The 16,618-nt window shown below is 46.4% G+C and overlaps 1 protein-coding gene across 4 annotated transcripts in view; it reads left to right on the plus strand.

Moving 5' to 3' along the window:
• Positions 1–5,278: 5,278 nt before the first annotated feature.
• The window catches only part of CUNH6orf89 (chromosome unknown C6orf89 homolog), a 41,003-nt gene continuing 29,663 nt past the window's right edge, over positions 5,279–16,618 (plus strand). For 2 of the 4 annotated variants that reach the window (XM_040473358.1, XM_040473359.1), the window contains exon 1: positions 5,279–5,425. In XM_040473358.1, coding sequence (XP_040329292.1) covers positions 5,424–5,425 — 2 coding nt within the window. In that variant the 5' untranslated portion in view covers positions 5,279–5,423. Of the gene's footprint in view, positions 5,426–12,513; positions 12,645–16,618 lie in introns of those variants that run through there. The other 2 variants (XM_040473360.1, XM_040473361.1) reach the window with 2 other exon arrangements.

Below are 16,618 nucleotides of genomic sequence, written 5' to 3' on the forward strand. Positions count from 1 at the left end.
TTAACCCATCCATATCCCTAGGAAATTCTAATACTGTAAAATATCTGAAGAGTAAAAAGCCACACTATCTCCTCACCGGATAAGCTGCTTCATAACGATATACCTCCGAACCTCATTCCATGTTCGGTTTGAGTGCTTCCAGTTTGCAAACTATTTTTTGTGTATGATGCATTTTTACTGATTACTATTTCAGTGATCCACTTAATCTTCAAAACTCCATGAAGTTGATGTTACTATACCCTTTTTACTTTAAGGAAACTGAGCCTTACAAAGATTAGGTGACGTGTTCAGTATCACAGCTGTGAGTATCTACGTACAGTTAGTTCAATCCTAGTTCCCTTAATTGTCAGGTAGGAATAAGGGTATACGGTGTTGTAGAGATCAACCAGACAGTGAGCAGGCTGGGCCTCTCCTTCATTTCTGTGCCTTTCTCGCAGAGTACTGAGAATAGGGTGTTCAGGTTTTGTTGAATTAATAATGGGCAGAGAACTACATTTTACACTGATGAATGCTGGGCTAAGGTAAGGTATAATAAATTTTACACTTTCTGCAGTCTCGTGTTCATGTCCTCTTTATGACCCTTGAGCTGAACAGAAAGAAAAGTCTTTATCATTGGTCCATTCTGTCTATTGCTATTTGAGTTACCTTTCTCTGGATCTTATGTAGTTCCTTACTATCTATTTTGGGTGCCTTAGGGCACAGTGAGGATGCATTGGAGTTTTACACAAGAATAAGTCAGTGTCTTGTTGTCTCATTCCAAAATCCTTCCCCAAGAGACTCTGTATTTGTTGGCCTTTTGTCCCCAAGAGAACATTGGGTGACTTCAGGGAGGAATTAACAGAGATTTCTGAGTATAACTAATAGTCCACCTTAAATTACTCTGAGTGTCTTGTATTTACTTCATCTATTCTGTTAAGCTTAATTTGTCTTCTTAATAAATGTGCTTTATTAAAACCAAAATTATAAACTCTTACAGAAACATCATTTTGAGGGCTAGAAACTTGAAGATCATCCTCTTTCTCTCTGCTCCCTGTAAGTGATACATCATCAAGACTTATCAATTCTTTTTTCCCAAATTACCAGGCTTATTTTAACACCAGGCTTATTTTAGAAGCCCCCTTGTGGGGTTCCCTGCCTTTTGGCTTTTCCCCACTAATGCATCCTGCACACACACCAGCCAAAGCTTTCCTCCCAAGATATCTCGTATGTCACTTTGCCAAGAAATGTGAAATGGTTTCCCTTGGCCTGTTAAAGTCCCCAGGGCGCCTGGGGACTGAGTTGGTTAAGCTTGATTTCAAGCTCAGGTCATGATCTCAGGGTTCATGGGATCAAGCCCCTCCGTCTATGCTGTCAGCACAGAGCCTGCTTGGGATTCTCTCTCTCTCTCTCTCTCTCTCTCTCTCTGCCCCTTCCCTGTATTCTCTCTCAATATAAATAATAAATAAATAAATAAATAAATAAATAAATAAATAAACATTAAAAAAATAATTTATAAAAACTAACTAAATAAAATAAAGTCCCAAACCACTTGGCCTGGGCTTGAAGGGCCTTCACCCTGACTTCCCCAGCCTGATTTCCTACCATTTCATCCATGCCTTAAATGTGCCACCAACATTTCCACTTTCTGGGCCTTTGCTCAGGCCATTCCCTTTCCTTGCAATGCTTCCCAAACCTCGCCTATGCCTGGGTCCCAACTTCTTCAGAAATCCTCTCTACCCTTCCTGTCTGCGAGTAGGTTCTCTCCCTTTCTCCCTTCTTGGTCTTTAGTCCTCTGCCACCTTTCATTGTTGTCTAGCCGCTTGTACACATTCTCTTCTCTCCAAGTAGATTGATAAGAGCCCACGTTAGGGACCACGTCCAAGTTCGGTTCAGTTCAGCATTCCCACAGGGCCTGGTCCAGGCCGGAACCTGAACAGAGAGAACCTCCAGTGGCTGGCGGAGCTAAGTCACCACAAGCAATTCTGTGGCACAGAGTGTTACTACCTGGAAACCTTCTCGAGGGTTTTTCTAAATGCCAACAGAAGCCCAGACTAAAGAAATGAGTATGTTTATCCATCATTTCCGTCCCTATCCTCTCCCCCAAACTGTTCCTCCTCCTGTGCCCCAGTCACTGTTGTCCTAGTCACCACACATCTTTTGATTCCTCACCCTCCTTCAGCTACATCCCCACACACATTCCAGATTGCCAAGCACTGTCACATTCATGATCTCTTCTCCCACCAGCCAGGTTTAGAGTGGAGGGCTCTGAGTGACCAACAGGAGGAGGCGACAAGCTGCAGGGCCCACAGGATTTAGTGTGGGCTGGAGCCCAAGCCTTTCTCCTGCCTTCCTCCCCTGAACCTTTCTACAATCTGATTTGTTGTACCTGGGAAATCTTCCTTGAGCAGATTCTCGTTCTTCCATTCCTTTTACCTAGACCATCAGAGTTGTTTTTCCCTTGAACTTTCCAAAGTTAATTTTTCCTCCTCCAATCTAGCCTTCGTCCATCCCACGGGATTTATATGGCCATAACAGAACTCTGATCCCATCACAACCCCACTCAAAAACCTTCAGTGGCTCGCCACTGCCCACAGGTCAAAGTGTTAGCATTCAAGTTCTTTCTGGCTATGCCAAACTGATCTTTAAAGATTGTTTAGGGGCGCCTGGGTGGCTCAGTCGGTTGAGCGGCCAACTTCAGCTCAGGTCACGATCTCACGGCCCGTGAGTTCGAGCCCCGCGTCGGGCTCTGTGCTGACAGCTCAGAGCCTGGAGCCTGTTTCAGATTCTGTGTCTCCCTCTCTCTGACCCTCCCCCGTTCATGCTCTGTCTCTCTCTGTCTCAAAAATAAATTTAAAAAACATTAAAAAAAATTTTTTTAAAGATTGTTTCTTCTAGGGCACTTGGGTGGCTCAGTTAGTTGAGAGTCTGACTGTTGATTTTGGCTCAAGTCAAGATCTCACAGTCGTGAGATCAAGCCCTGCCTTGTGTCTTTTTTTTTTTTTTTTAATATTTATTTATTTTTGACAGAGAGAGACAGAGCATGAGTGGGGGAGGGGCAGAAAGAGACGGAGACAGAATCTGAAGCAGGCTCCAGGCTCTGAGCTGTCAGCACAGAGCCCGATGCAGGGCTCAAACTCACGGGCCGCGAGATCATGACTTGAGCTGAAGTTGGACACTCACCAGACTGAGCCACCCAGGCCCCAGTACCTTGTGTCTTTTGATGATGAGAGGTGGTTTCTAATTTAATTTTTTTGATGTTTTTATTTATTTTTGAGACAGAGAGAAAGCATGAGCTGGGTAGGGGCAGAAAGAGAGGGAGATAGGAACTGAAGTGGGCTCCGTGCTGACAGCAGAGAGCCTGACATGGGGTTTGAACTCACAAGCCAAGAGATCATGACATGAGCCAAAGTCGGATGCTTAGCCAAGTGAGCCACTCAGGTGCTCTGGTTGCTAATTTTAGTGTGGTAAACTGTATCAATTTATCTTTTACAGAACATCTAAATTCTGACTAGCCACATTTAAGTACTCACTAGTCACTTGCATGGCAATGGTATTGGACAGAGCTACTCTAAAGTTTTGTTTCAATTTTTTTTCATATAGAGCTATAATACACATAGAATTTATTTGGGTGTATGGTGTGAGGTTGGAGTTAAGTTTCATTTTTTCCTATATGTATATATAACCGAGCCAGAACTATTTATTGATAGCATTGTCCTTTCCTCAGTCCTCAGTTGTACCTCTTTGTCATAAAGCAAGTGTATATATATGTGTGGTTCTCATTTTGGTCTCTTTATTCTGCACAATTGGTTTGCCTATCCCTGCATCAGTATCACACTACCTTTGTAGTTAGCTTTATTAGTATGAACCCAGTAACATTTTGATGGCAGGTCTCTAGCAGAAAAGTTAGGATCTTGGCACTAAGGACTGGGCAAAATAAGTAGCCTGGGTTCTAATTGTGACCCCACCACTCTTTGTGTAATCTTGAGCAAGTTAACCTTTCCGTAAACCTCAGTTTGGTTGGCATGAGGATAAATTTTCAGGGAGAAAGAATTTCTTCTGCATTTCAAGGTCCTTCCAGCTGGACAAAGAACCAAACTGACATGAGACAGAATAACAAGAGAAAATCAAATTTAGTTTCATACATGTGGAGAATGCACACGCACACACACACACACACACACACGAAATTCCAAAGATAGCCAACATGAGACATCCTGAGCTAAGGAGAGGGGCAGAACTTGGGAATACAAAGGAAAGGAAGGCCTTGTTCTATTAGTAGTAAGGCGAGAGATGTTTGGAAAACAAAGATTGCCCTATAAATTTCTTAGGTAAAGAGGGATCTCTATTAATAGCTCTTTCTGGTATAGGCAGGCAGTTGAGGGGGTGGGTAGAGAGCTTTTCCTAAATCTGCTGGGTTTTTATTGCTTTTATTTAAAAAAAATTTTTTTTTCAACGTTTATTTATTTTTGGGACAGAGAGAGACAGAGCATGAACGGGCGAGGGGCAGAGAGAGAGGGAGACACAGACATGGAAACAGGCTCCAGGCTCTGAGCCATCAGCCCAGAGCCCGACGCGGGGCTCGAACTCACGGACCGCGAGATCGTGACCTGGCTGAAGTCGGACGCTTAACCGACTGCGCCACCCAGGCGCCCCATTGCTTTTATTTTTTTAAAGTAGACTTCACGCCCAATGTGGGGCTTGTACTCACCACCCTGAGATCAAGAGTTGTGAGCTTTATCAACTGAACCAGCCAGGTGCCCCTTGGTTGCTTTTAATTCAAAATAATCATCATGCCAAAGTGTCCGTCTTTGGGTGGCCTGCCTTTTGGCCCCTATAGGGACTATTTATATGATAGGGTTGTTGAATTGGTTTCACAACCATAAAGGGTTGGTAATGTCTCGCACAGAGTAAGCTCCAATAAATATTTATGAGTGGGCTGTGTGTTTATTTGTATGATTTGTTTGCTTGTCTTTCTTTTAGACTAAGAGCTCTTAGAGGTAAGGGCCTGCCCTCCGTTACCTATCCTTCCCACTCCTTAATGCCTAACACGCTGCCTGGCACGGAGTAGGGGGGGCCCAATCAAAGGCTGTTGGATGAATCAGCTCAGCTGCTGAATCCGCGCGAGCGCGGAAGAGGACAGACCCCGGTAAAGACTCAAGTGGGCCGAGCAGAAAGAACCTGACGCCAGGGGGAGCAGGAACCCGCACTCTCCAGATCTCGCGGAACTTCGCGCGCGCGCGTGCGCGCGGCCAAGTCGCGGGTTCTGTTTCTGACGCAAGCGCGAGGCGTGAGGAAGGAGCTACCCTAGCACGCGTAGCCTTGCCTGTGGCGTGGGAGTTGCTTCCGGGTTGCGCGCCCGGAAGCAGGAAGTTGGCGGCTTACCCTCCTCGCCCGGAGGCTGAAGTCCCCGAGGCGGGAGGAGCCCGAGGGGGCGCGGGCCCCGCATGTGAGTGACTGGGGCCCGAGGCCGGGAGGGGGGAGGCCGCCCTGTGACAGCCTCACCGCCGCTCCCGTCCGTGACACCCTCGCGCGGCCCTTTTCCTCTTGCCCTTGCGCAAACCTCTTTTCTGAGCCTCTGGGGTTTTGCAGATTGACAGCACCGCCGGCAGCTCCCCCAGGGTCGACTCCCATAAGACGTCTTTTCCTTGGCTCCGCGGGGCCGAGCAAAGCGAGGTCGACCCTGTTGGAACTTGTTTCGCAGGTGTCACGGCAGTGCCCAGAACACCATCGGTGCTAGCGAAGTCTAGATTTCACTGCTCTTTTGACAACATTCTTCACTTTTTGGTATATGGAGTGGATTCCTGGCCCCCCTTCGAAACACCTTTTATTGTTACCCGTGGAAGCTTGCCTTGTGTCAGTGGAAGTCTCGGTTCTTGCATTCCCCACAAAAGATTTACACGAGGATCCGCACTGACATAAAGACCGTGAGAAGGAAGGTAGCAAGCACAAAGCAGTTTTTTAAAGGGCGGTACACTTTCAGGATGGAGTGGGCAGGCCTGGAGTTGGCGACTGCCCCGAGGCTACAGTTGTTTTTTCACTCCTACCGGTAGGGGGAACTTTGACCCTGCTAGGTTCCTGTCGAAACTGTCTCGGGAAACTGTCATGTCCGTTTCCCAACGGGGATGGCAAACTAATACAAATGCATTGTAATGAAGTCTAGGGTTACTCTGGGGCACAAGAGTTAGAGAGAAGCGCAAGCCTTGTACCTGCTGCTCTGGGTCTTAGAGCCCTGGAAAGTTGGGAACCTTTTGCCCTCAAGTCTCTAAACGTAACCTGTTTATGGCCTTCCCTGCCTCCAGCTCATAGCTAACCAAGTGCCTACTGTTATTTCCCCTTCAAGGACTTGGGGCTCTGAAATCTTTCAGGTTGAGGGCCAAAGTCAAGTTTCTGTAGCTGCTTCCTACTGAACAGGGGCAGTGTTTTTCATTAGAGTTTCACTCTTTGATATCTGTCTGGGCCATGAGGAGGTAGTATGAGGTTATAGGGTGGAATAGGGCTTGTGTCCTGGTCTCAGAAGGTTTGACCACTCCAGTCCAGGGGCTATAGTAGTCTTGATGTTTTCTCGAAAGGGGCTGATATCCTTGTTGCAGTAAGAGGTGAAGCTGGTCTTGTCTACCACAAGAGGAGATGAACTTAGTTATAAGATTAAGAAGACATGGTTCAAAAAGCAAAAGGATCACGCAAAGGAAAGGCCCCATGAAGGGAAGTATCCATGACATAAGACCCCAGGATAGGGAGATGGTGGATGTGCTTGCTGATAGGAGACGATGGGCTTGCATTTGAAGTCTTTTGATACTTTCTTGAATAACCTGACTGATGGACATAAAAGCAACATTCTTCCTGGACTAATGTGCCCCTTTGGGCTAAAGTGAGCTACCTAATGCCCTTTGATTTTGGAGGACTACCCCTGAGAGTGACCACCAGGATAACCAGACTGGAGTTGAAGGAAAGCTTACTTGTAAAGGAGGTTAAGACAGAGTAGGTGGCTCCCGTGTCTAAAAGAAAATTAATTGTCCTACCTGCCAGTGAGTTGAGTTGGTGGCCTAAGGTTGCCAAGACTTACATAGTTTCTTGAATGGATTTGCCTAATTCTTGAGAGAGTGGAGAAGGACAGTCCTCGTGATCCCTGTGGCCAGTCCTAAGGCTGCTCCCTAGGAGGGCCCCTAGCAAGAGGAGTGTAAGGACCTCCTGCTTGGATATGGGTGTTTCAGTTACCATAGAGAGGGAAACTCTTTGAGTAACTCCTATGAGGGATACATCTGGAACTAACCAGGCCAAAGAACAAGTGCCCTTCCATCCATCTGGAAGGGTCACATATGCTTGAGTTCCAAAAATAGAGTCCCTTCTGAGGACACAGGTGAACCTTGGTTAGAATAGAAAATAAAGGCACTTTGGGGCGCCTGGGTGGCTCAGTCGGTTAAGCGTCCGACTTTGGCTCAGGTCACAATCTCACGGTCCGTGAGTTCGAGCCCCACATCGGGCTCTGTGCTGACAGCTCAGAGCCTGGAGCCTGTTTCAGATTCTGTGTCTCCCTCTCTCTGACCCTCCCCCGTTCATGCTCTGTCTCTCTCTGTCTCAAAAATAAATAAACATTAAAAAAAATTTTTTTTAAAAAAGAAAAGAAAAGAAAAGAAAGGCACTTTCAAAAGGGGCTCCCCTAGGGCCAGCAGTGGCCCTAAAGAGGACCAAAGCCAATATGAAGGTGGGCAAAGAGGTCATGACTAGATGTTGTAGAGTTGCGTTGCTACTTTAACACTGTTAAAAGACCCACTCTTTTAATTTTTTTTTAAGTTTGTTTTTGAGAGAGAGAGTGTGAGCAGGGGAGGGGCAGAGAGAGAGGGAGACACAGAATCGAGTCAGGCTCCAGGCTCTGAGCTGTCAGCACAGAGCCTGATGTGGGTCTTGAGCCCAGGAACCATGAGATCATGACTTGAGCAGAAGTGAGACGCTTAATCAACTGGGCCACCTAGGTGCCCCTTAAAAGACCCACTCTTAACCTTCCCCCAAAGGTCACCATCACCCCCCGTCCTTGGTCCTCCATGTCTCAATATTGTCAGGGCCACCCATCAGCCCAGATAACCTCCTCCTTCTTCAATACACCTTATTAACAGCCTTGTCCCCTGTTGGAAAAACTCCTGGAACATATGTTCTGGGATCCTTATCAAAAGCTCCTCTTTAACAGTGTTAAAGTAGCAATCAGAAACACTTTCCCAAAAGAATGACTCACCTGCTGAAGTTAGGCTGAAATTATAAAGGCAGGGAGACAAGGGAATAAAACCCACTGGGGTCCCAGATGTTGGGTTAGTACTAACACAGATTGGGAAGGTCATATTAGAGAGTTTAAGTTGAGTATATAACAGTCCCAAAATAGCAGGTGTTGGGAGGGGCCCCTGAGCATTTAGGATTTTTGTGCTGTGTTCCATGACTTTTCTTTGGAAGTTTCTTGCACTTACGTGGGGCTGGGAGGTCCATGTTGGTATCCAGAGACGGGTATAGGTGAAACTAATGGGGTTATTGGTGGTGGCCCACAATGAAGCAGGTGCGGGAGTTACAATGGCTAAGTGGGGTCCCACACATATCCAGCAAGGGGAATTAGAATTGGTGTTGTTGAGATAGCGTTGAGCAGTATTAAGTGAGGGGGGCTACGGGGCAGCATGAGGCAGAAGTGGCTTGTGATCAAAGAGGTACCATACCTATGGATTTCTTTAAGGGTGTAGTCTTGGAAGTCCCCCTGCAGGACTACACTAAGGTATTGGACATAACAGAATAGAGGATTTTAGGATTTATCTGAGATGGCCCCTTTTTGAAGAGCAGTTTGAGGTCTTCCAGTGGCTCACCGGTATACTCAGAGGTATCAGGGGTTGTCCTCTTTGTTAGAGGTCACAGCAGGCTTGGCTCGGGAGAGATGGATCTAGCTGGAGATTCCTGGGACCTTGATGGTTGTAGGGGTGGATAAAAGAACAGTATAGGGTCCCTTCCATAAAGGCGTTTGTTGGGATCCAGGAGCTCAATCTATCCAGGTTTTAATTAGGACCTTATCTCCTGGTTGGACCAGGGATGTTGGGTTTGAGTGGTCTGGCTTTAGTAGGACCTGTTTTTCCCATAGAGCCTCTCAAAGGCACTGACTGAGTCCCAAGAATGTATGAACGTTAGGTTAGCTTTGTTGGTAGGCTCTTCACTCCCATAACCAGACAGGAGTTGAAGGAAAGCTTACCATAAAGGAGGCTAAGACAGTAAGTGGCTCCCATGTCCAAGAGAAAATTGTCCTACCTGCCATGTCAAGGGGTCACCCTGGGCTCTGTCACAATGAGGGAAACAGTGGGTGGAGGAGCCCATTGGTGCCATAGGTTGCCTCACATGGTGGTGACAGCTTGAAGGGATGCTGAACCCCTGGTTGTCCCGTTAGTGGGGCAGTCTCTCAGTGTCCTGTTTGAGGACATTAGGACAGGCCATATTAGGGAGCTTAAGGAACAGACATCTCTCCAGTGTCCCTCCTTTTTGCAATGGTAGCAGGCTCCTTTTGGTGTCTCCCTTTTGAGGGGGTGACCCTGGGGTGATGGCTGGCATTGCAAGGCCACCAGGAGTTGAGCCTGTCTCAGATCCTTACGTTTTTCCTTTTCCCTTTTTTTTTCCTTCTCCTGGTGCTGGCCATAGAACACAAAATTGACCACCTTAAGGAGTTCAGAGCTTGGGATGTCTGGCCCTAGGGATAATTTTTGGAGCTTCCTCCTAATATCTGGGGTGGCCTGAGTGATGAGTCGACCATTAAGAACTGTAAGACCAGCCTCTCATCTGGGATCAAGAGTATGTTTAGCTGAAGTCTCTCTTAGTCTTTCCATAAAGGTTGTGGGGTTTTCTTCCTTTTCCTGGTTTATGAAAGCCAGCTTGTTATATAATTAATTGGCTTTGACTGCCATCTTGACATTCCATTTGTTAGATTATAAGATGGTCTTGGGACCATTGCCCTTGTGCAGTGTCATAGTTCCAATGAGGATCTGTTACTGGAACTGCCATGTTATCTGCCAGATACCTTGCACTGGAACTATGAAGTTTATCCCCAGATTAGATGGTGGGCTCCCCAATTCTATCTCAGTCTGCCTTGGAGAGAGTCTCCTTGAGAATGAGCACTATGTCCTTCCAGGACAAATCAAAAGTTAGTATAAAACCCTGAAGTCCTGACACATAACCGTCAAGGTCCTAGGAAAAATCTCCCAAGTCCTTCTGGATTTGGTGGAGATCACTCATAAAGAAGGGAGTTTGGACCCACATGGTGGTTCTGGTTGGCTCAGCTATTTCCTGGAGGAAACACAGAATTGGAAGGGGCTTGTTAGGACTTGACAGTGTTGGTGGTCTTGGATATGGGGCAATGGATCATCGTTTTGGGCTATGGTAGGATTTGGTGGGGCTTGGGGAAGCCTCCTCTGGTGGTGGGGGAGGGGACTTAGGACTTAGGCCTGTGAGGAAATCTAAAGTGGACAGCTGAATTTTGCAGGTTTTGAAAAGCCTGAGGTTTGTTTAACATAAAGGCTTGGACCTAAGGGAACTGAGACCACTTTGTCTGGTCTATACACAATAGGTCTAGTTTAAGATGGTGTTATAATCCAGTGTCCAATTGTAGGGCCCTGTTGCCCCATCTCTTAGTTTATATTGGGGCCATGCTGTATTGCAGAAAAAGATGAGCCTTTTCCTCTTTAAAGGTTGGGGGTCAAACTTATCCCAGTTAGTGAGGATGCATCCCAGTGGTGAACCCCTGGAACTGCCATCAGGTTTCCCATATTTAAGGGAATAGCAAAGAGAAGGGGAAGAAGTAGACACAGTATTCCAAGAGTGTCCCCTTGGAATGTTGTGTATCAAGAGGAGAGGTGGCCTTTCTACCTCCTTTGAAGAACGACCCTTCAAGGATGTCCCCTCAGGTGAGGCGCACAGCCCAAATTAGTATTATTGCAGCCTGTCCTTTCTTTACTTGCCTCCCCCAAATTGATGTGCCCATAAGGGAGGGATCTGGTGTATTTTATAGTCCCTAATGAGTCCCTGAGTGCCAGGATGTATGCCCCAGCCTTCAACATCTATGTGGTTCCATTTCCAGATTTCATCCCAGGCTCCTCTCAGGTTTTTTTGTGTTTTTTTTTTTTGTTGTTGTTTGTTTTTAATTTACATCCAAATTAGTTAGCTTATAGTGCAACAATGTTTTCAGGAGTAGATTTCCTCTCCAAAGTATTAACTCGAGGAGTTGGAATAGACACAAAGATTTGCCCTTACCCTCTTAGAAATAAACTCCCGCTGGAGACTGTGATTATCATGTACCCACCTTGGATTTAAGTATCAGAGGCTGATTGAGACCATCTTTCCGGAAAGGGAAGGGGAGGGAAACACGTAAGAAGGTGTGATTTGAGGCAACAACACAGAGGGAGAACTACTGGTTAGATGAATCATCCAGGAGATTGAATGAGTATGAAAATGGACCGGCCCAGCAGATGGAGAGGCTTTCACATATATACAGCATGTCCTCAGGGTTTGAGGGGCACAGACTTTGTGAGAGTGATGGCAGAAGTGGTTTAGGAGAGGAAGAACTATAGACAGTAACAGTAGTGGCCAAATTGCAGAGTGAGTGAGAGCTGACCTCCGAGAAAGTAAATCAGATAGGGATCCTCTAGCCTCAGCGGGGTGAGGACTGTCTTACCTTGGGCGATCAGAGTCGCGGCACCAAAAGATGTTACTGGGGGAAGCTTGCATGGTGTCAGTGGAAGTCTCGGTTCTTGGATTCCCCTGGAAAGATTTATAGGAGGATCCGCGCTCGAATAACGACAGAAGGGAGGTACCAAGCAAAAAGTGGTTTATTAAACCACCAGTACACGGTCATAATGGAGGAGACGGGGGTTGAGGAGTCACCGAGGATACAGTTTTTTCTAAGTAGGGTCTTGAGCCATGCAGGAGGCGGTCTCTAATGGAAGCTGCCTCACATCTTTGGGGAGACGCCTCCTACCTGTGGAGGAGAACTTTGACCCTACAAGGTTCCTGCTGGAACTGTCATGGCGTCACTCCCCACCAGGGGGCGCAGAACCTGTAATGCAAATGCCTTATAAAGCCAGGGGTTACCCTGGGACAGAGGTTGAAGAGGAGAACGCATGCTCTGCACCTGCTGTCCTTGCTCCGCTAGCCCGGAAAGTTGGAAACCAAGTGTTTGTTGTCTTTCTCTCATTAAAAGTAAGCTCCCACAGGTAAGGGCCTGCCCTCCATTACCCGTCCTTCCCACTCCTTAATGCCTAACACGCTGCCTGGCACGGAGTAGGGGGGGGCAATCAAAGGCCGTTGGATGAATCAGTTCAGCTGCTAAATCCGCGCGAGCGCGGAAGAGGACAGACCCTGGTAAGGACTGAAAGGGAGGAGCAGGAGGAACCTGACGCCAGGGGGAGCAAGAACCCGCACTCTCCAGATCTCGCGGAACTTCGCGCGCGCGCGTGCGCGCGGCCAAGTCGCGGGTTCTGTTTCTGACGCAAGCGCGAGGCGTGAGGAAGGAGCCACCCTAGCACGCGCGGCCTCGCCTGTGGCATGGGAGTTGCTTCCGGGTTGCGCGCCCGGAAGTAGGAGGTTGGTGGCTTACCCTCCTCGCCCGGAGGCTGAAGTCCCCGAGGCGGGAGGAGCCCGAGGGGGCGCGGGCCCCGCTTGTGAGTGACTGGGGCCCGAGGCCGGGAGGGGGGAGGCCGCCCTGTGACAGCCTCACCGCCGCTCCCGTCCGTGACACCCTCGCGCGGCCCTTTTTCTCTTGCCCTTGCGCAAACCTCTTTTCTGAGCCTCTGGGGTTTCGCAGGTTGACAGCACCGCCGGCAGCTCCCCCAGGGTCGACTCCCATAAGACGTCTTTTCCTTGGCTCCGCGGGGCCGAGCAAAGCGAGGTCGGCCCTGTTGGAGCTTGTTTCGCAGGTGTCACAGCAGTGTCCAGAACACCATCGGTGCTAGCGAAGTCTAGATTTCACTGCCCTTTTGACAAAATTCCTAATTTTTTAGTATGTTGAGTTGATTCCCCGCCCCCCTTCGAAACATCTTTTTCTAATAAAGTGTGGACTTGTATGCGATAAACATAGCATGTAGGATTTCAGAGTTATATGACTTGATTTATTGACCCGATAATGGGGTGTTTGTAGTCACCATTTGCTACAAAAATCTCCTGCCTAGTGTTCCTAAGACCACCAACCTTGCTGGTCACAGGTTTTCCTATTTAAGAGCTCGTATAGCCTTGGTATTTGCGAGTATATTTAAAGTATTTAGTCATCGCTTGATAATAGAAACTACTCCCGGATGCTTAACTATTCTGACTTTTTCAGATTGCTCATTTGGTTGTTTCCATGGTGGAATCCTCTATGGGCATTTCTCCCTTAATGAAATGGTGTGTTCAGGGTTTATCACAATTTCTCTCTAAGGAACAACATCCTTTAACCTAAATTCAACTTTGCTACGTTGAAGTTTGACTAAAGTTCACTTAGTCCAACTTGCATACCAGAGAGTGTCCATGTTAGGCTCTTTCTGCTTTGAACCAAAACAATTTTCAAGATCCAGTTTTAATCCCTGTTCCTCTAACAAGCTACCTAGCAACACCACAGAGATTGTCTAAATGAGAGGTTCCTAATCTACTCACCTAAACCCTCCTTAGGTTGATGTATTTTTAAAAATAAGAAGAATAAATGGTAAAGTAAACCAACCATTAGTTAAATTAGTTTGAGAACAGAATGACCAGTTCCTTTGTATAAATCTGTTCAGAAGGTACTTATCAGGTTCCATGACTCTGAGGTGAATTTCCATGTCTGTTGTTAGTTTCTTCTGATATTTTCTCCACTTATCTCTGCTTTCAAGGGTTAAATAACAAAAAATTCAAACGAGTAAATTTAAAATTTTTTTTTCAACGTTTATTTATTTTTGGGACAGAGAGAGACAGAGCATGAACGGGGGAGGGGCAGAGAGAGAGAGGGAGACACAGAATCGGAAACAGGCTCCAGGCTCCGAGCCATCAGCCCAGAGCCCCACGCGGGGCTCGAACTCACGGACCGCGAGATCGTGACCTGGCTGAAGTCGGACGCTTAACCGACTGCGCCACCCAGGCGCCCCAAACGAGTAAATTTTGAACATCTAATTGCTGTAATTAAATCATGAATCAGGCAGCATCCCATCTGACAAGTAGAGAGGAGCTCCTAAAGGGCTACAGGAAAGGAAAGGTTTTTCAAGGTAGAGAGTGAAGTAAAGGAACTGATTTTTTTTTAGGCATTGCCAGTTTTTTAGGCAAAGTCATTCTAAGGGGGAATGGGGTTTATCAGTAAATGTTCTAGCACTGACCAGGAAATTCCATGTTGGCTGGGTAATTTCCAAGGGATTTGAAACTGCAGTTAGCTTAGATGTTAAGTCTTGGTTTGCTGACTTGGGACCCTAACCTAAGTGACACCATTTTGGGCCTGTGGTTTTCTTTTTAACACAAGGAACAATTTAGTGTGAGGAGACATGGAAATAAATACAATACAAAGTGATCAGAGTTGTGTTTAGGGTTCAAAGGACAAACATCAAGGCTGGAATAAGGAGTTCACTGATTGGAAAAGCATGGGGGCTTTTCCCCATGGTAGGCAGAGACAATTATTTGTACAAAAGCAAAAAGATGTAAAATGGGATGTCAGTGAAGAACGTGAGGAAGGAATAGGAAATGAGACTGAACAGGTAGGCAGTGACCAGGTCATAATGGGAAGCTAAGTAATTTGAACTTCGTCTTATTAAAAGTACCAAGTCTTAAATTTGGGACAAATGTTTTACATTCATCATCTCGTAATCCCTTCACATCAGTGTTGGAAAGAAACAATTACCCCCATTTTATAAAATGATGAAAACTCAGAGGCTTAGATTAAGTACTGTCTCATGACTACACAGTAGTGGAAGATCAGGTGTTTGTATTTAGCTTTTTCCAAGTCCACTTGCCTTCTTAACCACCTTGCTAAATTGTTCCACAGCAGGACATGGGGATCCAAGGAAGTCGCTTTAAATAGACAAGTAACATTAGCTGATTTGTTTCAGAAAAATAATTTGTGGGGCGAGTTGAGGATGGATCAGAGAGGAGAAGGAGAACTGGCAGTATAGAGATTAAATTTATCTTTGTGATGGTCCACGGGACAGATGTTGAGAGCCTTGACTACCATTAATGTAGAGCTAAAAAGGAGATGGTGAATGTGGGAACTATACAGGGAGTAGAATCGAGGATTTAGTGATTGGTCCATTAGTGGTGATGAAAAAGGAGGGGTTTTAAATATGGAGAACTGGTGTTTCCATTAATTACAAAACAATATAGTAGGAGAAATGGGTTGCGGGGGTGGGGGGGGCAGGAATAATAAGGCACTTATGGGCACATTACATATAGGGAACAGAAGGAAATTTCTGCCAGAGTGTGTGGTATACAGATAGATGGATGGGTCTGGAGTTCTGGAGGGTTTTAGACTGGAGAAGAGATTTCGAAATCACTAATAGCTGGTAGTTAAAGCCAGGGAGGGAATGAGAAGATCAAGGACAACCGTGATGAATACCAGCATTCAGGGGTATGGTCTCTGAGAAAAGAGAATTATGCTAAGGTTTGAGAGCACTTGAGGGAGGAAATGGCTGGCAACAGGAACTTCTGTGGAGAGGTCAGTTAGGGTAGTAATTGAGAAAACGTCCTTTTGACTTGGCATGTAGAGAGCCATTGGTGACCTGAGAGCTGTATTAGTGGTGTGAGGGGGGCAGAAATGTGATTTGAGTGGTTAATAAAGACATGGAGACCTTAGAAACACGAAGGTGAAGTGATGCCTTTTTTTTTTTTTTTTCTTTTCTTTTTTTAAGGAACTTGGCTCTGGAGGGAGAACACGAGCACTGGAATTCTAGAGAGAAAGGATTTTTTTTTTTTTTTAATGGTAGAAACTGGAAAAGATGAGGATATGAGCAGGTAGAAATAAAGTTTATTTATTCTAGAGAGAGAACATGCAAGCAGGGGAGAGGGGCAGAGGGAGAGAGAGAGAAAATCTTTAGCAGGCTCCATGCTCAGCACGGACCGCACCTGGGGGCTCAGTCCCATGACCCTGGGATCATGACCTGAGCCAAATTCAAGAGTCGACCTTCTGAGCCCCCGAGGCGCCCACCCCTTTTTGTGTAGCTAGATGCATCTATTTTGCATCTTAGACTTGCCTAGCTGGCACAGCTGTTTGGAAAGCTGAGCACCTCCAGGTGTTCACTGTCAAATCAGTGTTGAGGACATATTTATAACCATAAGGAAGTTCTGTATTAAACAGGACAAAGGAGAGGTTCGCATTTAGTTGGACCTCTTAACCTGTTTTCTGCAGTAAACAAACTTTTATTGTAAGTTCTTTTAGAGTCATTCTATCGGTTATGCCTCTGTCCTGTTTTTTTCCTAGACTGAGGCACAGAAGGAATTGTGGAGAACATCTCATCAGAGCTGTCAGTGGCTTCCTTCTATTCCTGAGATGCTCCTTCAGAAGTGAACAGCCTCCTGGCTTATCTCCACCCCCCCCCCCCAACCTCCACCCTGGCCTCCCTTGAAAGCAGAATTTCTTAACCTCAGCACTCTTAACATTTTGAACGGGACAGTTCTTTGTTGTGGGATGTTTAGTCTTCACCCACTG

Source organism: Herpailurus yagouaroundi, unplaced genomic scaffold, assembly GCF_014898765.1.
Source record: "Herpailurus yagouaroundi ecotype Mexico unplaced genomic scaffold, PumYag 139, whole genome shotgun sequence".
Taxonomy (NCBI): domain Eukaryota; kingdom Metazoa; phylum Chordata; class Mammalia; order Carnivora; family Felidae; genus Herpailurus; species Herpailurus yagouaroundi.